The 24,360-nt window shown below is 46.0% G+C and overlaps 2 protein-coding genes across 5 annotated transcripts; both read left to right on the top strand.

Annotated features, from left to right (window-relative positions):
* The first annotated feature begins 5,190 nt into the window (after positions 1–5,190).
* Positions 5,191–18,240, top strand: LOC139394366 (ATPase family AAA domain-containing protein 2-like). Of its 4 annotated transcripts, XM_071142415.1 has the most exons (28): positions 5,207–5,546; positions 5,992–6,146; positions 6,315–6,382; positions 6,528–6,690; positions 6,970–7,051; positions 7,164–7,467; positions 7,645–7,762; positions 7,909–7,923; positions 8,086–8,317; positions 8,660–8,775; positions 8,883–9,057; positions 9,199–9,287; positions 9,432–9,591; positions 11,469–11,559; positions 11,780–12,097; positions 12,278–12,401; positions 12,603–12,789; positions 13,200–13,385; positions 14,782–14,917; positions 15,080–15,276; positions 15,592–15,751; positions 15,949–16,071; positions 16,251–16,397; positions 16,676–17,130; positions 17,233–17,299; positions 17,421–17,545; positions 17,798–17,926; positions 18,032–18,237. In XM_071142415.1, exons 1-28 carry the CDS (start codon positions 5,370–5,372, stop codon positions 18,062–18,064), a joined length of 4,332 nt encoding a protein of 1,443 aa, XP_070998516.1. In that variant the 5' UTR covers positions 5,207–5,369; the 3' UTR covers positions 18,065–18,237. The 4 variants fall into 4 exon arrangements, with proteins under 4 accessions (XP_070998518.1, XP_070998517.1, XP_070998516.1 ...); XM_071142417.1 differs by lacking the exon at positions 7,909–7,923 and having other exon boundaries at positions 5,191–5,546; positions 16,679–17,130; XM_071142416.1 differs by lacking the exon at positions 7,909–7,923 and having other exon boundaries at positions 5,197–5,546; positions 18,032–18,240.
* A 307-nt stretch (positions 18,241–18,547) lies between these two features.
* Positions 18,548–24,107, top strand: LOC139394367 (zinc fingers and homeoboxes protein 1-like). The gene is made up of 6 exons (XM_071142419.1): positions 18,548–18,881; positions 19,369–19,656; positions 20,996–21,492; positions 21,643–21,864; positions 22,094–22,255; positions 22,386–24,107. The coding sequence occupies exons 2-6, from the start codon at positions 19,491–19,493 to the stop codon at positions 23,874–23,876; spliced, it is 2,538 nt and encodes an 845-aa protein (XP_070998520.1). The 5' UTR covers positions 18,548–18,881; positions 19,369–19,490; the 3' UTR covers positions 23,877–24,107.
* Positions 24,108–24,360: the final 253 nt, after the last annotated feature.

Here is a 24,360-nt window from a genome sequence, read left to right as displayed (position 1 = left end):
GGAAGCGATGTGGTCGGGAAAATTATCGTTAAGTACAAAAAGGAAACGTACTCCTGTAGCTCAGAAATGTAACCTGGTGAGGATGAACTACCAGCGGCAGGTGCGGTGAAGGCCGTCAAGTACGTGCCTCGTCCAGATGATGACAAAAATGATGGCGGCTCAGTGGGTGGGAGATTTTTTTTTTTTTGAGAGAATGGATCCTTGCCTTCTGGCTGATCCATACGGGATGTCAGGTTGGTTGGGGACTGTTGAGTCGGTGAAAGTAACTCAAAGTGGACTCGCAATTCTTCAGTCCAGAGGGAGCGGGCGCTGCTCACCACACGCCAAGGGACAAGAACTTTGACTTGCTTTGCTCTCTGCAGCAGGGCGCCGTTGAAAGGAGGGATAACCAGTGCCGCGTATTCATGGACTCTAGCCCCGAATATTTATTTAAATGTTTTCATACTTTTCAGTCAATTCGCAAGTGGCTGAATATCATCTGCGTGAGGTAAACGGCGCCCCTCTGTCTCAGTATGTGTAGCCCAATATCTATGATGTCGACTTGTATGACACGTTGCCAGCTGTAGCATTTGGCCTCCCTTGATTAAATAAAATAATACAATTATAGAAAATAATTAGCCTATCAGTGTTCAACTGAGTCTACTGTGGGTTGTCTTGGTGCAGCAAAACGTACTCCAAGGGAGGCCAGTTTGGATGTGGCTTCCTAAAATAAATGTCCTCATTGTCTGAAAAAAACGTGTTTGTTTCTGGTTTACTTGTGTTGATTTCCCTTTCCTAATCCAGGGATGGGGATTTGGACTTATTCTCTGTACTGGCCAATGATAATGACGGTGATTCTGATCTAGCCCTAAATTCATATACTGTGGCTCTGGCTTGAGAAGGTAGAAGATCAATATGTAGGGTAGATGTAGGCTCACATTTAGCTAGCTAAATTAGCTGGTGCATTGTTGCCCATGTGAGGAAGTTAGGCTAACAAGCATTTTTAGCTAGGTTGCCTATGAAAACAAACACTAAAAGCGTACTGTATGATGAAGCCATTGACCATTTCGCCAACATGAGACAGGAGGAGCAATGGATCACGCCGGCACGCCAGCCACCTCAGAAAAGTCCCTGCCCCTCAATGAACACAAATGCCTACAAAACTGACTTACAACCCAGAAACGCCACCTGATGGACCTCCCCCACTACTACCACCTCCCCCCAGCCTCTGTGGGCTCCCCAAGGGCCAGAGCCACGGCGTCTGAAGAACGGCCTATGAGGGCACAAACTCGCCCAGCTCATCTGGGGGACTACTTAACCTCCTTTAATTCTTAGTCAACCTCTAGGTTAATGGACTGAACTGGCTAGTTTGGATTGTCGTTATTTACCTCTTCCGTTTAAGGGTTAGTGTTTCTTTCTTACAGCTATCACTCGAGGTTCTTGCCCTATGGGCATTGTTATGTATGGTACCAGTCCCTGGTTTTGGAAAGGTTGGGAATGTTATGTATGGTACGACATGCTGTTCGTGGTGCTGTACGTTATTATGGTTTACGACAGTGTGCTGCTTTACGGATGAATGGGTTGTCAGAATGTGTGGCACATGTCATTAAACGAGAGAGTGATGTGCAATGGGGGAGGGGGGGGGGGAAGAGAGAGGAGGATGGCATTAGCATTCATCTAGTCTACAAGGGTGTCAACCTATTATGTTTTATATTTTTACCTGTGCAAGAGCACACACACAGAAATCAGTACCATGGACAGCCACATGATATTTATCAACAATGATTGGACTAAATGTTTTTTGTCTTTTAAGTTTGTTTCACTGTATTAAACTAAGCATATGTAGCCTTTTTTTATTACCTTTATTTAACCAGGCAAGTCAGTTAAGAACAAATTCTTATTTACAATGACGGCCTAGGAACAGTGGGTTAACTGCCTGTTCAGGGGCAGAACCACAGATTTGTACCTTGTCAGCTCGGGGGTTTGAACTTGCAACCTTCCGGTTACTAGTCCAACGCTCTAACCACTAGGGTTTGATGATGTTTAGATCAGTAGTTTAGTAAACTGTCAAACATTAACTTGCTTGACCTTGCTTTAGGTCATATAACCGTTTATTACATGAAATGTTTGCTTTGTGGACTTCACCGGACAGAAGTTGCTCTCTGGTTTTGTGATGAAACAAACGTATATGTGTAGTTGAATTCATTCTGCCACTGTGTGACTGTTGTCACAGTCTTATTGTATATCATGGCGACGTATGAATGAATGGTTATAGAGCAAATATCACAACCGGTTGAAATATGTCTTTTTTTACTGGCTTGGCTTCCCCAGTGATTTTACCCACGCTTCACTACTGGGGTGGTGTTAAGTGTTGAGGATCAACTGAAATGGAAGATTCCTGGTGTCTGTGGTGTTCACCGGTTGGTACGAGAGCGTTGTGAAACAGAAGACACGGTCTGTCCTGATGAGTTTTGATGCAGAGTTTTTACCCGACAAAGTCAAGTTAGGATGTGTCAGTTATCCTGTGAGCTTTTGTCCCAAAACCATTACATTATTTTAGGTGCCAAGCTTACGGTCATGTTGCAGCAGTGTGTAGGAGCGAGATTCCTATATGTGAGAAGTGTGCAGGAAGACATAAAACAAAGGAATGTGTAGTATCAGTGGAAAAAGGTGTGTGTGTGTGTGGTGTGTGTGTGTGTGTGTGTGAATTGTAGGGGTACCCATGGTGCTGTAGATCAGAAGTGTCCAGGGAAAGGCAGGTTGAGGTTGCCGGGATCAGAGTAGTACTACCAGTGTCATGCTGAGGCTGTGAATAGAGTAGGAGGTGATGTGTACAGGTTGAGGGATCCTCCTGTGAGTAGGCCGAGGCCAATAAGAGTGATAAGAATAACGTGCCTCAGTAATGTTCGTCGCTTTGCGTTCATAGCCATCGTTATCAACTATACTGCAGAAAATCACATTTTAAATAGATGTTGTGGTGGCAGCTGCAGAGAAGTGCTTGGGTGTACGAGATTTTACTGCAGAAGAGTTACGAGGTGTGTTGAACGATAGTTTCCCATTCTCCCAGGCTGCCGGTCTGGTGTTGGATCAGATAGGGCCAAGTAGTGGAATATTGGTGTGGCTTTAATGGGAGTAGGGTTAGCTGGTATAGTGGTGAGGTTTTAATGGGTGCAGGGTTAGGTGGTATAGTGGTGAGGTTTTAATGGGTGTAGGGTTAGGTGGTATAGTGGTGAGGTTTTAATGGGTGTAGGGTTAGTTGGTAGTGGTGTGGTTTTAATGGATGTAGGGTTAGTTGGTAGTAGTGTGGTTTTAATGGGTGCAGGGTTAGTTGGTAGAGTGGTGTGGTTTTAATGGGTGCAGGGTTAGTTGGTAGAGTGGTGTGGTTTTAATGGGTGTAGGGTTAGTTGGTATAGTGGTGAGGTTTTAATGGGTGTAGGGTTAGTTGGTATAGTGGTGTGGTTTTAATGGGTGTAGGGTTAGTTGGTATAGTGGTGAGGTTTTAATGGGTGTAGGGTTAGTTGGTAGGGCACATTTTTCCCCCTTCCCTTTGTCACAAAGTGTAATGAATTAACGCTCAAGAACAGCAGGCTGACAGCCCAGACAGTAGGTGGCGGCATGCACCTCTAACGTATGTTTGCGGATCGACATAATACCATAAAATAAATGCATGTCAGAGCAGAAACTATACCATGAAGTTCATGGGACTGTCCATAGATCTGAGATAGAAATGTGACGAGGCATATTATCTGGGGAAGGGTATAAAACACTTTATAGAATGTTGAAAGTTTCCAAGAGCACAGTTGTCTCCATCATTTGAAAATTGAAAAAATATGGAACCACCTGGATGCTGGCCGTCTGACTAAACTGAGCAACCTAGCGAGAAGGTCATTGGCCAGAGAGGTGACCAAGAACCCAATGAACACAGTGACAGAACTCCAGAGTTCCCTGGCTGAGATGGGAGAACCTGTCTCTACAGCACTTCACCAATCTGGGCTTTATGTGAGAGTGGCCACATGACAGCACACCTGGAGTTTACAAAAAAAGCATGTGAAAGACACATGTAAAGCACTATGTCTGTACAAAACCAGGCACAGCTCATCACCCATCTAACACCATCCCTACCGTGAAGTGGTGGTGGCAGAATCATACAATGGGGAGGCTTTTCAGCGGCAGGGAAAAGGAGACTGGTAAGGATAGAGGGAACAATGAATTGGGCCAAATACAGGCAAATCCTTGAGAACCTGCTTCAGAATGCAGAATGTCCTGTTGGAAGATTTACGTTTCAACAGGACAATGACCCCAAGCATATAGCAAAAGCAACTCTGGAAATGCCTCAAAACAAGAATGTGAAAGTCGTTCAGTGGCCTAGACTTGAATCCCATTGAAAATCTGTGGAAAGACTTAAAGATTGCTGTTTGCTGCAGCTCCCCATCTAACTTAACAGAGCTCGAGGAAATATGCAAGGAAGATTGGAGACAACCCCCAAATCCAGATGTGCAAAGGTGATACAGACATTCCCATGACAACGCAAAGCTGTCATCACTGCCCAAGGTGCTTCTAGAAAATATTGACTCGGGTGTGAATACTTATGTAAATAGAGATTTTTGTTTTTCATTTTCAATAAATGTTATAACATTTCTAAAAACATGTTTTTACGTTGTCATAATGGGGTATTGTGTGTAGATGGGTAAGAAAAACAATTATATTTAAACATATTTCAATTCAGGGTGTATGTAACAACAAAATGTGGAATAAGTCAAGGGCTATAAATCCTTTCTGAAGGCACTGTATTACCCCCATCATTTTAGAATGAATGAAACAGAGCTCCTCTAGACATTTAGTATAGTTGATTTTAAAATGTAAGAAAACTCTCTCAAATATAATTGACATTTTATAGTAAACCAGTTATATTTTCATAACGGTAAAGAAAATGCTTTTATCATGAACCTGTAGCTAGGCTTTCCATAATGCGCAATTTACAGCGCGCCAAAAATAACCGGGACATCTTTCCCATAATATCCTTCCGCACAACTGAATGATATAAGAACATATCACTGTTGGCCCTGGGATAGATTTCTATAATTATAATATTTATAGCTATTCATGTGGTCATTGATATGAATACAGCATGACATAATTGGGGATTAGAAATGTATAATCACTACTTTTTATGATGAACTATGTTGTCTTGCGCCAGGATACTGCGTGCTGTCACTTGTCTTCCAGTGACGTTTGTGGCGCCAGAAATCAAGGGTTTTGGTTGGGGAGGGTTGTGTGTTAGTACGCGCCATATATTACCTAGGAATGTTATTAATTCGTTTCAGTTTTGATACAATTAAGTAGTCCCATATTTATGCTTTAGTATTTACAAAAATCGGTCTAAAGTTAGGATGGTGATGCTACGCAGCAGCGGCGTGGGCGCGGAACCAGCAACTCGGAAGAGGAACCGGGTTGACTTGGATACAAGCTCCGAGTTTCTATCGCTGGAGAGCGCATCGCAGACAAAGTCGAGTCGGCTGAAGAGGGGCCTGGATGACAGCTCCAGTAACACTGAAAACACGCGAAATGTGAGGCCCTTTTAGATAGTTGACATTATAAAATGTCACTGTAAACTCGGCTGTTGTTAGCTATATGACAGCTGTTAGCTAACCAGCTAACTAGCTAGCCCGACATTGATGTTGTTTATGTGCCTAGTTAACCGCATTCTATGCTAATGTTATAAATGAGTTGGCCTGTTAGCTCCTGTCTCTAGTTTACATACCCTATGGGGTATCGCCCATAGATGTATATATTGTGGAGTTGAGGTAACTCAGCTAGTTAGCTAGCCCCTTTTAGATGGCTAGTAAGTACCACTGACTAACAATAACTTTAATGATTCTTTCTGAATGTGGACAGCTATGTTGCCTGCTAGCTAACTTCTATAGCTAGCCAGCTGTAAGTTAGCTTACTACACTTAAAGTGACTGGATTCCTATGTGAATGCAGCTGATGTTTTAGTGTTTTCCTAACATAGGGCCACTCGATGGTGAAGGAGGAGGATAGCCCTCCGAAACGAGGATCCCTGAGGACCAGGGGACAGACCGTCAAACACGAGGTGTCCTTGGCTAAAATAAATGGCCAAACCAAGTCCCCTGAGAAAGAGGAGGAAACTGGCGAACACAGCACAAGGTAACTACTTATGTTTTATGCAGATAACTGGTATTCATTGTATGTAAAATCAGCTTCTACTCCTCTCAGTATAGTCGGTGAGATGCATGACCACAGAAACATGTTTACAAACCTAAGGTGTCATCACAACCCTCAATGTTTATGTTCTCATTTTGTTGATCTCTGCAGGAAATCCCCAAGACTGCAGGGCGATGGAAAAGTCTCCGCGTCATCCAGGGATAAGCAATCTGAAGCTGGTAACTAGATCATTTCTACATCACATTTTGAATGAATCAATGCCACCTCCAACAGTACAGCGAGAAGGAGACACCATTGGTGTCATTTATGTCAGCTACAATGTTTATCATCAAGTTAATGATAAATAAATAAATCTTCTTCCAGATGCTACTGATGAAGTTGAGGAAGAAGAGGCCTCTACTCTGAAGACCCAGTTTGTTCTGCGTCCCAGGGAGGAGGACAGCTCTGTGAGACGCAGCTCCAGGATCACCAGATACAAGCGCAACTCCAGGAACCAGTCTGTCCTCTATAACCGCCTCATCACCAAGTAAGAACATCTCCATCAGCAGGCATCGTACATCAGGGGTGGCCAACCCTCCTAGCTACCCATCTACCACAGGGGTTTTCCCTCCAGCCCTAATCTAGCACCGGGGCAGGAGGAATCATGCCCCAGTAACTCTCGTGGAGGAGGGTTGGGTCACCACTGTTGTACATGTTCTTGTCAGTCTGGTTTGCATGTTTATAACAGCGAAGTTGATAACAGCTAGCGGTAACGGTGAAATGAAACAGTCCCTGTTTTTGTTTTTTTCCCATTCTATTCGTAAAGCACAGCTGAGGCAGTGCTGCAGAAGATGGATGATATGCAGAAGATGCGTCGCCGGTTAAGAAGCAGGGATACTACAGAGGAGGTCAACATTATTCATGCTACAGGTTCACAGCTTTATAATAGATTTAGTTCAATATCACCATGATGTCCCCCCCAATAATGTTATTTTTCCCCCTTTTTTAACAATTTTTTAGGACCTTGTAATCTACGCTGGGGCCAAGAGGAAAAGGACCTCTGAAAGAACCGAGGAAGGAAGTGAAGACCCTCAAGAGAATAAAAATGGAGTGACCTCCAGTGAAGAGGAGAATGATGAGGAAGAGGGAGGCAAAAATAATCAGGCAGATGACGAAGATGACGACGACGACGATGACGACGACCGTAATGAAGATGATGATGAGGAGGAGGACGATGATGATGACCATGATGAAGATGACAACCAGAAACGTTATGACTTCAGGCAGAGGAAAGCTGCCGTTCGCTACCAGGCACCACGGGAGGGTTAGATATTTTCTGTTGAAACTATTTGCATCTTTTATTTCACTGAAGTCTGTATACTTCTAGCCATCAGCACCGGTGCATGGACTCTACATTTATTGTCACGCTTTAGTAGTAGTTGTTATTCCCATAACCTGTCCTTCTACTCGTTTCTCATGGTTGACCTTTTATTTCCCACAGAGCCCAAGACAAAGGCCATCTTCTTCAAGACTTCAAGACACTTGTCCCCATCCAGGCGGAGGTATAGGTTCAGCTCTACTGGTCCGAGAAGCCCTTACAACATAAGGAGAGGCAACAGGTCTGTAGACTAAAGAACCTAGTACCTACTACCTTCCATGTCTGACCTATCAAGTTTAGTTTAACATTCTTTCCTAACTATTACAACAAATCACAATTCATTCCTAAGTTCTACTTCCTTGTGCTTCTGATTTCTGGCATCCACAGGAGTGTGTCTGATAGGTAAGTCATTGTCAGTGTGTCAGATGTGTGGTGACATCAGGGTTTCCGTAATGGCTGGTTTCTTGGTCATTGATTTGTGTGCATTATGTTGTCTGTATTAGTCAGTGACGTTACTGACCTCTTAACCTCTGGCTCTGCCATACTCCTTTCTTTACTGTGTAGAAGAAGACATGCCATCCACAGTAGTGACTCAACCTCCTCGTCGTCCTCCTCTTCCTCCTCCTCCTCTGACGATGATAAGTTCCAGAGGAGGAGGAGGAAGAGCAGGAACAGATCGGTGAATAGATGTCTTCCCATGAATCTACTGAAGGAGGATGTCCTGGGAATCCACAAGGACAGGATGAAGATTGGAGCCAGTCTAGCTGACGTTGACCCCATGCAGATAGACCAGACAGTAAGTCTAGCTGACGTTGACCCCATGCAGATAGACCAGACAGTAAGTCTAGCTGACCTTGACCCCATGCAGATAGACCAGACGGTAAGTCTAGCTGACGTTGACCCCCATGCAGGTAGACCAGACGGTAAGTCTAGCTGACGTTGACCCCCATGCAGGTAGACCAGACGGTAAGTCTAGCTGACGTTGACCCCATGCAGGTAGACCAGACAGTAAGTCTAGCTGACGCACCAGTCATATGTTAAGTCCGTGAGGGGGAATGAAAGAGGGAAAGGATAGATAACTGGGACAGCCCCGGACAACCATTGTCCAACATTGAAATGGTGTAACGTTGTTTTCTAGGTGCGTTTTGACAGCATTGGGGGACTGACCAGACACATCTCTGCCCTGAAAGAGATGGTGGTCTTCCCTCTGCTTTACCCAGAGGTGTTTGAGAGGTTCAAGATCCAACCACCAAGGTAGCGAGAAATACATGTTTAGAAAGTCATCCATACTGTTACGGTGAAATGATCTAGGATCTGTTGTTGCTCTTGATGCTGTAGATTCTTACTGTGTGTGTGTGTAGGGGCTGTTTGTTCTACGGACCTCCTGGAACAGGGAAGACTCTAGTGGCCAGGGCGTTGGCTAACGAGTGCAGTCAGGGAGAGAGGAAGGTCTCTTTCTTCATGAGAAAGGGAGCAGACTGCCTCAGCAAGTGGGTGGGAGAGTCCGAACGGCAGCTACGTCTTCTCTTCGACCAGGTCATTACCGATCGTTATTCTCCATGGAAGTTGGCTTCTTGTTCTGAAATATATTGTGTTCCAGGATGTTGAAACCAAGATGAGTTGGGAGGAGGAAATACTAAAAAATATTTTTTATTTTATTTTTTACAAATCTTTTAGGCGTATCAGATGCGGCCATCGATTATATTCTTTGATGAGGTTGATGGGTTGGCTCCCGTCCGCTCAAGCAGACAGGACCAGATACACAGGTTAGACACTTGTGTTGATCACTGGAACAAATTGATTTGAATACAAACATTTATTGCTTCTCGTTTTTAGCTATTTGGTATCTTTTTGTTTAGTACGACTTGGTAAAGTGGGAATAATGTTCTGTATGTGTTTCCATCTTACAGTTCCATCGTGTCCACTCTCCTTGCCCTGATGGATGGGTTAGACAGCAGAGGAGAGGTCGTGGTGATCGGAGCGACTAACCGTCTGGATTCTATAGACCCAGCTCTCAGGCGACCTGGGCGCTTCGACCGAGAGTTCCTCTTTGGCCTGCCTGACAGAGAGGTGAGACGAGGGTCTTAGTGACCACGGCTGTAGTCATTAGTGCACGCTGTAGAAAACAGTTTTGCAACAAAAAAACAGATTTCTAGTAGACACATTCAGGTAGGTCCCTCTCTGTTTGGTTGAGTTTGCTTCCGTTTGGTTCCTAGTGAATAAACCACTGATGGAGGTCATGTTTGTTCAAATCATATTATGTGTGTGCACGCACATACACACACAGTACCTGTCAAAATAGTGGGCACCTACTCATTCAAGAGTTTTTCTTTATTTTTACTATTTTCTACTTTGTAGAATAATAGTGAAGTCATCAAACTATGAAATAACACATTGAATCATGTAGTAACCAAAAAAAGTGTTAAAACAAATCAGAATATATTTTATATTTGAGATTCTTCAAAGTAGCTACCCTTTGCCTTGATGACAGCTTTGCACACTCTTGGTATTCTCTCAACCAGCTTCATTAGGTAGTCACCTGGAACGCATTTCAATTAACAGATGTGCCTTGTTAACTTAATTTGTGGAACTTCTTTCCTTATTAATGCGTTTGAGCCAATCAGTTGTGACAAGAAAGGGGTGGTATACAGAAGACAGCCCTATTTGGTAAAAGAACAAGTCCATATTATGGCAAGAACAGCTCAAATTAGCAAAGAGAAGCGACAGTCCATCATTACTTTAAGACATGAAGGTCAATCAATCCGGATAATATCAAGAACTTTTAACATTTATTCAAATGCAGTCGCAAAAACCATCAAGTGCTATGATGAAACTGACTCTCACGAGGACCACCACAGGAATGGAAGACCCAGAGTTACCTCTGCTGCTGAGGATTATAAATTCATTAGAGTTACCAGCCTCAAAAATCAGCAATTAACTGCACCTCAAATTGCAGCCCAAATAAATGCTTCACAGAGTTCAAGTAACTGACACATCTCAACATCAACTGTTCAGAGGAGACTGTGTGAATCAGGCCTTCATGGTCGAATTGCTGCAAAGAAACCACTACTAAAGGACACCAACAATAAGAAGAGACTTGCTTAGGCAAAGAAACGCAAGCAATGGACATTAGACTGGTGGAAATCTGTCCTTTGGTCTGATGAGTCCAAATTTGTGAGACGCAGAGAAAGTGAGCGGATGATCTCCGCATGTTTGGTTCCCACCGTGAAGCATGGAGGAGGAGGTGTGGGGGTGCTTTGCTGGTGACACTGTCAGTGAATTATTTTGAATTAAAGGCACACTTAACCAGCATGTTTACCACAGCATTCTGCAGCGATTCGCCATCCCATCTGGTTTGGGCTTAGTGGGACTAACATTTGTTTTTCAACAGGACAATGACTATTTGACCAAGAAGGAGAGTGATGTAGTGTTGCATCAGATGACCTGGCCTCCACAATCCCCCGACCTCAACCCAATTGAGATGGTTTGGTATGAGTTGGACCACAGAGTGAAGGAAAAGCAACCAACAAGTGCTCAGTATGTGTGAGAATGACTTCAAGACTGTTGGAAAAGCATTCCAGGTGAAGCTGGTTGAGAGAATACCAAGCGTGTGCAAAAGCTGTCAAGGCAAAATGTGGCTACTTTGAAGAATCTCAAGTATAAAATGTTTTGATTTAATAAAAATAATAAAAAAATGTTGTTACTACATGATTCCATATGTGTTATTTCATAGTTTGGATGTCTTCACTATTATTTTACAATGTAGAAAAATAAAAGCCCTTGAATGAGTAGCTGTCCAAACTTTTGACTGGTCCTGTATGTATGATAAAAGATCACTTGTGTGAGACGTAAACCGGTAACATTGCTTTGTTCTACTAAGATTAGGGTATTTTGTTTTTGGAAACATTCATATTTGACATAAATGGTCATGTTTTTGTCCACTGCAGGCTCGGAAGGATATTCTGCAGATCCACACCAGACAGTGGACTCCCCAGCCATCAGCCTCGTTCCTGGAAGAACTGGCAGACAAGTGTGTTGGTATGTTTTCTTTTAATCCCTCCCAAACCAACCAATCGTTTTTAAAAGATGACCCATTCTTTCAAATGTCATTTTAAAATTCCAAGCTGTTAAATATTTCAATAGGCTCACTGAAAATGTTGTGTGTGGTGTGTGTGTGTGTGTATAATCAGAACATGTAGAGGATGCTCTCTTGCATTGTCAGACTGTTTCCCGACGTCCTCCTGCTCTGGTCTCCTAGGTTACTGCGGTGCTGACATGAAGGCGGTGTGTGCTGAGGCGGCTCTGTGTGCCCTGAGGAGACGCTACCCTCAGATCTACTCCTCGTCCCAGAAGCTGGTTTTAGATGTGGCATCTATCTCCATCGGCAGCAGGGACTTCCTGTCAGCCATGAGGAAGACGGTCCCAGCCTCCCAGAGAGCTGTGTCGTCCCCGGCCAAGGCTCTGACTCCTGTGGTCCAGCCACTGCTTGGTGCAGCCTTACAGACTGTACTGGGTGCAGTTAGCAGGCTGTTCCCACATGCAGAACAGGGGCTCAAGAGAGATAAGCGAGACAACGGTGAGTCAACTGGGACAAGATATTTTTTATTTTTTTGCCAAAGCTTTTGCTACAGTGTGCCCTAATAAACATGACCCAGGTTTGGTATGCCTGTTGTATAAGAATGGGTATGTTGTATTGTGTTCTTGAACGTCATACTTGGTTTATCGTGCTCTAAGATGTTTCGCCACTTGTCTTCAGGTGTCCTCCCAGCTGGTGTTTTAGATGCTGATCTCCTGCACAGTGAAGATGAGGACTCCTCTGTCTGCATCACCGGTCTCTCTCACAAGGCCAAGGCAGCTGGGGGCTTCCTGCATTTCAGCAGGCGAGTAACAGGTTGTCCAACGCACAGAAATACCTTATTCCAAATGTGTCTTTCTCCCACTCCTCCCTGAAGTGTGCACGGGACATCTTTTGAAATCTGTGTTGGGGACTGAAGTGTACACTTCATGAGAATGGGTACTGAGCTCCGGTCTTGTAAAGTATTTTATAGTCTTTTTCTCTCCCCTCTCCTCTGTTCTCCCAGGAGCGTGCTGAACCAGCCCACATCGTACCGTCCCAGGCTGCTGCTGGCAGGGCGTCCTGGGTCAGGTCAGAGCAGTCACCTGGCCCCTGCTGTGCTCCATGCCCTGGAGAAGTTCACAGTTTACACCCTGGACATGGCCGTGCTGTTCGGAGTCAGCACCACCTCTCCTGAGGAGGCCTGCGCTCAGGTACTGGATCACACCCTGTTTTCTGTATAGTGCACTATTGAGCCCTGTGCCATCGGCCATGACTGTCCATCTCTGGGTTCATCTTTAGTCTTTTCTTGAGTCCTTGATTCTTCACATATTTGGAGAAGGTCCTAGGAGAGAGGAGTCAAATAAAGACTTTTGAGATGAACCCAGAGATGGACAGTATTGATGAACCTAGAGATGGGCAGTATTGATGAACCTAGAGATGGACAGTATTGATGAACCTAGAGATGGACAGTATTGATGAACCTAGAGATGGACAGTATTGATGAACCTAGAGATGGGCAGTATGTGATGTCTTGTATGTTTGGACTCTTAGCTCTTCTGTGAGGAGGCATGCAGGTCCATATAAACACTGATCTGTAATGATGTGTTTCGTTGTGTTGTAGATGTTCTGTGAGGCCAAGAGGACGTCCCCCAGTATCCTTTATATCCCTCACATCCAGAGGTGGTGGGACACGGTGGGGTCTGCTCTCAGAGCTACCTTCCTCAGCTTGTTACAGGACATCCCCTCATTCTCACCCATCCTGCTGCTGGCCACCTGTAATGTCCCCCACAGCAGCCTCTTCCCTGAGGTAGGTACTGTAGACACACACCGCCCCACAGCAGTGTAACGGGATGTAGTGAACACACCGCCCCACAGCAGTCTAACAGGATGTAGTGAGCACACCGCCCCACAGCAGTCTAACAGGATGTAGTGAACACACCGCCCCACAGCAGTCTAACGGGATGTAGTGAACACACCGCCCCACAGCAGTCTAACAGGATGTAGTGAACACACCGCCCCACAGCAGTCTAACGGGATGTAGTGAACACACCGCCCCACAGCAGTCTAACAGGATGTAGTGAACACACCGCCCCACAGCAGTCTAACAGGATGTAGTGAACACACCGCCCCACAGCAGTCTAACAGGATGTAGTGAACACACTGCCCCACAGCAGTCTAACAGGATGTAGTGAATACACCGCCCCACAGCAGTCTAACAGGATGTAGTGAACACACCGCCCCACAGCAGTCTAACGGGATGTAGTGAACACACCGCCCCACAGCAGTCTAACAGGATGTAGTGAACACACCGCCCCACAGCAGTCTAACAGGATGTAGTGAACACACCGCCCCACAGCAGTTGGATGTAGTGAACACACCGCCCCACAGCAGTCTAACAGGATGTAGTGAACACACCGCCCCACAGCAGTCTAACAGGATGTAGTGAACACACCGCCCCACAGCAGTCTAACAGGATGTAGTGAACACACCGCCCCACAGCAGTCTAACGGGATGTAGTGAACACACCGCCCCACAGCAGTCTAACGGGATGTAGTGAACACACCGCCCCACAGCAGTCTAACGGGATGTAGTGAACACACCGCCCCACAGCAGTCTAACAGGATGTAGTGAACACACCGCCCCACAGCAGTCTAACAGGATGTAGTGAACACACCGCCCCACAGCAGTCTAACAGGATGTAGTGAACACACCGCCCCACAGCAGTCTAACAGGATGTAGTGAACACACCGCCCCACAGCAGTCTAACAGGATGTAGTGAACACACCGCCCCACAGCAGTCTAACAGGATGTAGTGAACACACTGCCCCACAGCAGTCTAACAGGATGTAGTGAACACACCGCCCCACAGCAGTCTAACAGGATGTAGTGAACACACCGCCCCTAACATCACCAACATGGCAGTGTATTTTGTCTGCTGTGTGTTATGTGAGTGTAGGATTTTGATGTTTTTTAAGGACTCTTTCTTGGAAGATTAGTCCAAACGAGGACTAAAAGAGATCCTAATAAAATCTAATCACCAAAGGGACACAAGCCCTAGAAAATGTGCACTCATTCCCTCCCCCTGTGGGAGAAGCTGGAGGGTTGGAATTTGGCTTCTGGGCAGGGGATCAGTCAGAATGATCTCGTTAATTCCCATTCAGCTGAATGTTATGTTCACTTGGTGAATCATCACCCCCCCATAGGTCCAGGACCTGTTCTGTGCTGAGTATGGAGAGGTGCTCCAGGTTCAGGTCCCAACCCCACAAGAGAGAAGGAACTTCTTTGACGATCTCATCGTAAACCAGGCTGCCAAAGCTCCTGCATCCCAGAAGAAAGCAGGTAAGACTGCATCATACTCTTGAGATATTCTAGTGGAATCCTGGATAATGGTCCAAAATGGTTAAACAAGCTCAACTTAAACTAGAACGTTCTCTGTACCAAAGCTGTCAGCACTCGCTCAGTCATGTGGTTGGTCACTAACCTTCCTGTTCTCCTCCCCAGTGCTTGCAGCCCTGGAGGTGCTTCCTGTTGCTCCCCCTCTTCCCCCAAGGATGCTGACAGAAAAGGAGCAGCAGCGATTGGAGGAGCAGGAGGAAGACACTCTCAGGGAGCTCCGCCTCTTCCTGCGTGATGTCACCAACCGCCTCTCTCAGGACAAACGCTTCAAGGCCTTTACCAAGCCTGTCGACCTGGAGGAGGTGAGACTGACCATCAATTGCTGTAGAAGTGTCTGCGTTCTAGAGGGGGGCGGGCTGCGTTCTAGAGGGGGGCGGGCTGCGTTCTAGAGGGGGGCGGGCTGCGTTCTAGAGGGGGGCGGGCTGCGTTCTGGGGGGGGGGGGGGGGGGGTCTGCATTCTAGAGGTGGGGGGGCCGCGCTCTGAGCCATGTATAAACATCAGATGAGGGTTAAATAAAGAGAAGAGGCCAGATGTTGTCTAAACATGGACATGGTAGAATCTCTATCACGTGGAGAATGGCTGACCTGTTGTTTTGATGGATCACGGTCTTGTCTAGGTACCTGACTATGCTACAGTTATAGAGCAGCCCATGGACCTGTCCACTGTCCTCTCTAACATCGACACTCACAAGTACGTGACTGTGAAGGAGTTTGTCCACGACGTGGATCTCATCTGGAAGAACTGTCTGGAATACAACCCTGACAAAGATCCTTCCGGTAGGAAATGGGCTATATCCAGAATGTTGTTGTATAACAGGATGTAGTGGGAGAATGTTTCCTTTATTTCATAAATTAATTTATTAATTCAACTAATCATTCATTACTTCATTCAGCCAACTATTAATTCATGAATCAATCCATTCATCATTTCATAATCATACTGATGACAAGTCTGTGTCCTGGATGTTTTCCAGATCGTCAGATCCGCCACAGAGCCTGTGCTCTGAAGGACACTGTTCAGGCCATCGTCAAAGACGAACTGGATGAAGACTTTGAGAAGATCTGCGAGGATATCAAGGAGTCCCGCAGCACAAGAGGTCAGGTGTTATTCTATTGGTGCAGAGTAGTTCCAGAAAGATGGTTCTAGAGTAGAAATGCATTTGATCTTTTAATTTGTTCAGGGACCAGTTGATCTGTTCTGCTGCTCTCCTGGATGGAGGAAAGAAGAGCGTTCCTGATAGATTTAAATATGAACTGCCTCTCTCTCTACTTCCAGGTTGCTCCACTTCAAGGTTCGCTCCATCCTACTATCACGTTCATCCCAAGACCAGAGCAGTGGATGCCAAGAGCACCGATGCAGCAGGCCCCTCTAAGGAGTCTACCGCTGCTGCTCCCTCAGCTGTGACCACGCCACGCCCTTCAGGTTAGCAAGCAACTCAACGTACAGACACACAATGCTACACAGGTTAGCATTTCACTACTCTGCAGACAGACTGTTGTTTCCACTAGCCCATAGAGAATGAGCTGCGGAGAGCTTTACAGATCTATCCTCTACAGATCTATCCTCTACTAACTGCTGGTAATGAGAGACGGGATGATAACACCGTGTCAGTTTCTCTCACCATGTTTACACTCATCATTCAGTCATTCATAAAGGTGGTTTTTGAATTGGCTTTGATTATCTGGTCATCTGCTTCTCAGCAGCTCAGAAGAAGAAGCGCAGGAAGAGCCGCTGGTGCAACGGCATCATCAGGAAAAGGTCCTCTCCTCACACTTCTAAAGACCACTCTGCTGTGGTGGAGTCTGGAGAGGAAGAGGAGGAGAGGAGAGGGGCAGAGAGTGAGGAGGAGGAGGGGGGTGATGCTGCAGCAGAGTCAGGCCTGGAGGAGCTGGAGATCACTGGGGCTGAGGAGACCCCCATGGAGCATGAGGAACCAGTCCAACAGGAGAACCAGGACAGACAGCCCATGGAGAAAGACACTAAGGACAGCCGGACCACGGAGGAGGCTAGCCAGGCTACAACGGAGGCTACCCAGCCCAGGGTGGAGGTAGCTGTGGAGGCTAGGGCTGGAGACCAGAGCAGTGAGGGCACCCAGGACCCTGTAGTGGTGGTTGGAGCCCAGAAAAACCACTTCTTACCAGAAGGGGGAGACAATGTATGTTATTTTGTTGTAAAATGGATGTTGCTTTTTGTATGGATGATTCTCCTGCTGAATTGATCTTATTTTTCTGTTTCAACTGTTTCCTCATTCACCCAGGGGCAGGCGTCCTCTACAGACAAAACTGAGCCTCCGAGAGTGGAAGTGGACGAAGAGAATACCACAGGTGTGCAGCCTCCCATCCCACAATGAACACCGACACCCACACACACACACACACACTCTGTTGTTTTTAAGTTAACTTTGTTGAATTGTACACTCACTCCTCCCCTCTGTCCTCTTGTCAGAAGTAGGAGTGAGGCGTGTGACGCGGGGCTTGAAGTACCAGGGGATGCAGCAGGTGATGGATGTTGACCAGGAGATACTGGACCAGAAGACACAGCCCCCTGTGGTTGATCACAACAAACTAAAGGTAACAGATTATCACTGCAGCTGGTCCAGGGTCAGGTCGTCGCCCGAGCCTCCTAATGGAGGTTGTTAAATGATTTGTAGTTAAGGCAACTAGCTAGTGGCAGTCTATTGGAATTGTCATGACAATGACAGCAATAGAGTTGGCAAGAGCACAAATGGATCTGGAATCGGACAGAGGCACCTTCTTCCTTTAGACCAAGATGAAGGATATAAGACCTCTGTGCTGAGCTGGTTTTCTGGTCCTTCATTTCAGGAGCTGCTTCAGAGAGCGGTGTCTAAGACTGAGGGATATGAGGTCTATCAACTGGAGAAGCTATACGCCTTGTTATGTCAGAGTATCTACAGACATCGCAAAGACTACGACAAGACTGCCCTGCTGAAGGTTTGTCATTCTAGACATTTCAGTTTGTATGAACTTGTGAAACATCTCATTGGGCAATTTTTGAGTTTCTCTATGTTTTCTAATGTTTTCTTATTCTCTTTCCAGGAAATGGAATATGAAATTGAAGATTTTTCATAATGAGTTTTATACAATAAAGATGTAGCTAGTCATGAATTGCACGTATTTCCCCGTTGTCTAAATGTATAAAGAACAAGTCTAGAACTATATTTTGATAGAAATATACAGATGTGTATTTCCTAACAACTTGTATACTGGTGCTTTTATTTAATTAAAGTGTTTTTTTTTTACAAGTATTTGTTCCTGTGTCTTGTTATACCATAAAGGCATGACGACATTGATGTGTTAATTGGTTGAAAAATATCTATTACCAGTTAAAGCGGAATACAAACTGAGCATGGTGCAGCCTCAGGTGATGTTTTTTTGGGCGTCAGACGGTAACGATAAATACTGTATGCATACAAACGTCAGGACCGTCACTTTTTAAATGCTTGTATTCGTTGATAGACATTTTATTTGAAGCAACATTTCTCTATGCATGCGTGACAGATGTCGCCTATGAATGACGTCAAGACGTACCGCATTAACGTGATGACGCCGCTTAATCATTAAACTGCCATAAAAAAAAAAAACACTGATATAATTTGATGGACAAATGGCTTACTTGAAGTGACTAATGTCGTGGCTTCCTGCCTTTTTTAAAATACGTCTGTAAAGGGATATCAGTCGGGAAAAGAACTGTTGCAGCGAAAATGTTCCATGTTTTCATCTGCAGACAGCGGTGAACTGGACTCGCCTGCCTCCGAGCAAAACTACTGCAGTCCGGCAGAGAGCTCTGGCTGAACTGTACAAGAGGTAGGCTAGCTAACATTAGACGAGAACCTAAGACAAATTGCGGGGGGCAGGAGAGCCTGCGCAGAAGCTACCTCTTGTCCTGGTAAGTACACGCAAACTCAGCTGCTGTTCTGTGGTGGCTAGCTACAGTATTTGGCTTCCAGCGCAATGTCTATCCCAGGTGTAAACTGGCTGGCTAGATGCAGAAATGGAAGCTAGGTTAGTTAGCTAGATCTGGATAGCTAGCAATCTAATAAGATAAATCAATTTGCTATAGTCACACTGCATATAATTTTTTTTTCTGCATAAACAAATGGCATTAAGAGCAATTGGGTCCAAACGTATTGTAAATGACCAGCTACTACAAACTAGACAGTTGCTACAAACAAGTTGCACTAGTGTGCAGAAATAATCATTGTAATAGGTTTCACATGCAAAAGGTGGTATAGCTAGGACACATTTCAACTTCACTGTAATTACTGTACAATGAACGTACTATTACCGTTATACAGTAATCCATACATATTGTAGCTGTTCAAGTGACGCTATATTGGATGGAACCTGTCAAATACATATTTTTTTTATTTCAGTCCACAGATGAAAATATTGGAAGTTTTAGAATGTGAATCAAACCATCACTAGCGGAAGGTCAAATCCATTCCAGACACATCTCTTTACACAAAGTTATCTTGGAGGATAGCCTACCTACAAAATGGCAAGCAGGAGGAAGTCAACAACACCTTGCATGGTCCTGCCTTCTTCTAACGTGATGGAGGAGCAGGATGCAGACATGCAGGTGGGGGAGGGAAAGGATGGAGCTGAGAGCGCTGCAGAGGGACTTACAGACACCGCTGTGGTCTCCACTGACCCAGAGACAGGTGGGGAAGGGTTTTATTCATCTTCAACATGTTGCTCACACCTGTTTTCTTGAAATGTTAATCACCTGGCTCGATCTTGACTGGCTGCATCACTGCTTGGTATGGCAAATGCTTGGCATCCAATCGCAAGGCGCTACAGAGGGTAGTGCGTACGTTCCGGTACATCACTGGGGCCGAGCTCCCTGCCATCCAGGACCTTTATACCAGGCGGTGTCAGAGGAAAGCCCTAACAATTGTCAGACTCCAGCCACCCAAGTCATAGACTGTTCTTTCTGCAAGTTTGGAACCAACAGAACCCCCCCCCCCCCCCCCCCCCCCAGCCATAAAACTGTTAACCAATAACTACCCGGACTAACTATCTGCATGGACCCTTTTTGCACTCTTGACCTCTTGACCTTACACTGCTGCTACTGTTTATTATCTATCTTGTTGACCAGTCACTTTGTCCCTACTTATATGTACATATCTGCATCAATTACATCGTACCCCTGCACATTGACTCGGTGCTGGTACCCCTTGTATATAGCCTAGTTATCTTTACTCTGGATATAATCAAATTTATTTATAAAGCCCTTCTTACATCAGCTGATATCTCAAAGTGCTGTACAGAAACCCAGCCTAAAACCCCAAACAGCAAGCAATGCAGGTGTAGAAGCACAGTGGCTAGGAAAACCTCCCTAGAAAGGCCTAAACCTAGGAAGAAACCTAGAGAGGAACCAGGCTATGAGGGGTGGCCAGTCCTCTTCTGGCTGTGCCGGGTGGATATTATAACAGAACATGGCCAAGATGTTAAAATGTTCATAAATGACCCGCATGGTGAAATAATAATCACAGTGGTTGTCGAGGGTGCAACAAGTCAGCACCTCAGGAGTAAATGTCAGTTGACTTTTCATAGCCGATCATTAAGAGTATCTCTACCGCTCCTGCTGTCTCTAGAGAGTTGAAAACAGCAGGTCTGGGACAAGGTAGCACGTCCGGTGAACAGGTCAGGGTTCCATAGCCGCAGGCAGAACAGTTGAAACTGGAGCAGCAGCACGGCCAGGTGCTATTCCTTGTGTTATTATTTTTCCCTTTTCTCTTCTCTTTCTCTCTGCGTTGTTGGGAACGACCCGTAAGTAAGCAGTCTACACCTGTTGTTTACCAAGCATGTGACAAATAAAATGTGATTTGATTTGGTTCTGTAGGCACTAAACAGGAGAAAAGCTTTTGAAACCTATATGAAATGCCCATATTGACCTACTGTTTCAACACCGATCTGCTATGGTGTGCTCTACTCCTGAAAATGACCCTCGTTCTCTGATGTAGTTAAACTAACATAGCTGAGCAATTTACTTTTCAGAGCACGACATCAGTCATTCCAGCGGAGAGGACGGTGTCACCTGCACAGGAGTGAAACGCAGCAACCAACCAACCCTGGAGCAGACGCTCAGTGACCTTCTCTCGGATGGGGGATACACACAGCATGAGACGGAAGAGAGCGATGACCCCGCATCAGCTGGCATCTCACTCAGCAAAACCCCCATCATGAAGATGAGGGGTAAATCGGAACCGAAGAGGATCGCCGTGTCTCTGAAAGCAGCCGAGGAGAGTGACGGGATGGGAGAGAGTGAAGGGGAGCAGGAGCCTATCGAAGCACCTCTGGGGCTGGGTTCCCTCACTCCTGTAGAGAATATGAGCCCACATTACACCGAGTCCATGAAACACAGTGTTCTCCTAAACATTCCCAATATGATGTCTGCAGAGCACAAGAAATCCTCTGTCCTCAGCTCCAATATGTCTGGACTCCAGCTCCCCCCTGGTCTGGCCCAGGTCCTCTCAGCTCTGCAGGCCCAGCAGGTGATCATATTTTCAAATTCTTTGAAATTGTAAATTGTATAAAACAAATCACCTTTCACTGCTGTTGATACTATTGTAATGTTACTGATAAATAAGTGACTAAAACCTCTCTCTCTCTCTTGCATTCTCCTTCTCCCTCCCTCCCCGCAGAGCGCCCAAGCCCAGCTCCTCATCCCCGTCAGCAGTATCCCCTCATACAACCAATCCATGGATACCAACACAGTCCTGGTCAACACCTACAAGAAGTTCCCGTACCCTTCGGTGTCAGAGATCATGGGTCTGTCGGCTCAGACCAAATTCAGTGAGGAACAGATAAAGATCTGGTTCTCTGCCCAGCGTCTGAAGCACGGGGTCAGCTGGACACCCGAGGAGGTGCTTTTTCTGTTAGATTCATGTTTGTCTTATACCAGAGTTACATTTTTTGGGGCGGAAATAGTGTTTTTATTGTGATTAAAAAAAAAACATATTTTCACTCATTTGAATATATATGTTTTAATTGTTGTCGCCTCTGTTGAAGGGGGCGCTTGCAAGTACGCATTTCGTTGTACCATTTACACTACGTCTATCCTGTGCATATGACAAATAAACTTTTTGATTTGAGGTGGAGGAGGCTAGGAGAAAGCAGTTCAACGGGACTGTGCACACGGTGCCTCAGACCATCACTGTTATCCCGGCCCACCAGCTCTCTGCTGCGGCCAACGGCCTGCAGTCTATCCTCCAGACCTGTCAGATAGTAGGGCAGCCAGGCCTGGTTTTTACACAGGTTGGTACTTATTGATGACATTGTGGATGATATAATGTAATATTTTCTGTTTATAGTTTCTCAACTCAATATGTCTTGTCAGTTGTTGTAATATTGTTGAGTGAGTGAAACTTTTCTAAACTCTGAACAGGTTGGCACGCCTGTGACCACACCCATCACCTTGACAGTAGCAGGGATGCCAAGCCACAGCCTGGTCCCCAAGATGTCCTCCCACCAGACCAGCCCAGCGGTCAGTGAGATGAAGAGAGCCACCACTGTCCAGCCTCCCTCCCTGACTCCACAGGAGAACTCGGCCCTCAGCGCCGACCACTTCGGAATGCGGCCTAAGAAGTCCAAGGAGCAGCTGGCGGAGCTGAAAGCCAGCTACCTGAAGAACCACTTCGCCAGCGACGCGGAGATCGCCAGGCTCATGACGCTGACCTGCCTCACAAAAGGCGAGATCAAGAAGTGGTTCAGCGACACGCGCTACAACCAGCGCAACTCCAAGAACAGCAACGTCATCGTGTTCCATGACAGCCAGAGTCCCCGGGGTCACGGCAGCGGCACCACCATCGTCATTGACTCCAGCGACGAGACCCCTCAGTCTCCACCGCCCACACCCACACCATCCATCAAAGAGAAAGAGCCACGCCCCAAGACCTGGAACTCCTTCCCAGACTTCACATTGCAGAAGTTCAAGGAGAAGACAGCAGAGCAGCTGGTGGTTCTTGAGGAGAGTTACCAGAAGGGAAGCACTCCGTCTGATGACGAGCTGACCCGGCTGAGGACGGAGACCAAGCTGACCCGGAGAGAGATCGACGCCTGGTTCACAGAGAAGAGGAAGGTAGTGGAGGCAGAGTCACCTGAGCTGAAAGCAGAGCGGATGGAGAGCGAGGCCACCTCGTCTAGAAAAAGATCCCAGACCCCTCCGGGTGGCCGGCGGCCAAACAGGGGGGACAAGAACATCAGAAAGAAAACCCCAGAGCAGCTCCACGTTCTGAAGAGTGCCTTTGTCCGTACCCAATGGCCCTCCACAGAGGAATATGACAAGCTGTCAGAGGAGAGCGGGCTGCCCAGGGTCTACGTAGTCAACTGGTTCGGAGATACCCGGTACTCCTTCAAGAACGGCAACCTCAAGTGGTTCTTCCACTACCAGAGCGGCAACGTGGAGGGACTGAACGGCAACAAAAACAGAAAGAGGAGGATACGTAACCGAGGCTGGGGGAGGTCTCGGAGCAGGAAGGCTAAGAGGTCAACCAGCACGGAGAAGTCACCACCACTGCCCATCATCAAGTTGAAGTCTGGGAAAGACATTCTGAAGGAGTATTACCTGAAGCACAAGTTGTTGAATGAGCAGGACCTGGATGAGCTTGTGACCAAGTCTAGTATGGGATACGAGCAGGTGAGAGAGTGGTTCGCTGAGATACACAAGAGGGAAAATATGGGTGCTGATCCGTTTGGGGATGCTGAGGTAAACGAGGACCAGCAGGAAGAGGAAGCGTTGCTGGGTGAGAATGAGATGGCACCTGACGAGCAGGATGACACTGTGGTGGGTGAGGAAGATGAGGAGGAGGATGACGACACTGATGAAAGTGATTCTTGGGAGCCCTCTCAGGGTGCCAGAAAAACACAGTCAGAGTAATGAAGGACAGCTGGGCTGTGTTCATTAGGCACCAAATGGACTGAAACAGGGAGGGACTACATGGAATTGTCCAATTTAGAAATGCCCAGTTTCACTTTCTGTTGCAAAACATTTTGCCATGGTGTGCCCAAATGAACACAACATTGGATTTAGTCAAACAGCACAAACACATTTCGCTTTCTCTTACGTATTTTAAAAGGTACTGTCTGAATGCAAGACTGAACGATAATATCCCACCAATACAAACAATATGTGCACCTTTTTACAGCGCTAGAGTAGCGCCATTAGTCAATCTAGTCAAGAATTACAACCAGTACTTTAAATACCTAATTTTACATGAATTGGTCAGACATTAAAATGCTGAAATTCAATTGATAATACAATATTTGATATGATGATAATGAATGGAAAATTAACATTTGTTGATCTACAGTATTCGGCACAGTTATTTATGTGCAATTAAGAGGTCCTTTTTTTAATGGCT

The sequence above is a fragment of the Oncorhynchus clarkii genome, unplaced genomic scaffold (genome assembly GCF_045791955.1).
Source record: "Oncorhynchus clarkii lewisi isolate Uvic-CL-2024 unplaced genomic scaffold, UVic_Ocla_1.0 unplaced_contig_8566_pilon_pilon, whole genome shotgun sequence".
NCBI lineage: Eukaryota > Metazoa > Chordata > Actinopteri > Salmoniformes > Salmonidae > Oncorhynchus > Oncorhynchus clarkii.
The sequence above is the reverse complement of the archived record's forward strand: the minus strand, read 5'-3'. Positions and strand labels throughout refer to the sequence as shown.

Bases quoted from the DNA above. Each gene is read 5' to 3' on its own strand.
- LOC139394366 (XM_071142415.1), top strand. From the start codon at position 5,370: ATGGTGATGCTACGCAGCAGCGGCGTGGGCGCGGAACCAGCAACTCGG. The intron at 12,402-12,602 runs GCGAGTAACAGG...CTGTTCTCCCAG, and splicing joins GGCTTCCTGCATTTCAGCAG to GAGCGTGCTGAACCAGCCCA. The intron at 14,918-15,079 runs GTAAGACTGCAT...TCTCCTCCCCAG, and splicing joins TGCATCCCAGAAGAAAGCAG to TGCTTGCAGCCCTGGAGGTG.
- LOC139394367 (XM_071142419.1), top strand. From the start codon at position 19,491: ATGGCAAGCAGGAGGAAGTCAACAACACCTTGCATGGTCCTGCCTTCT. The intron at 21,865-22,093 runs GTGCTTTTTCTG...TTTTGATTTGAG, and splicing joins TCAGCTGGACACCCGAGGAG to GTGGAGGAGGCTAGGAGAAA. The intron at 22,256-22,385 runs GTTGGTACTTAT...AACTCTGAACAG, and splicing joins CAGGCCTGGTTTTTACACAG to GTTGGCACGCCTGTGACCAC.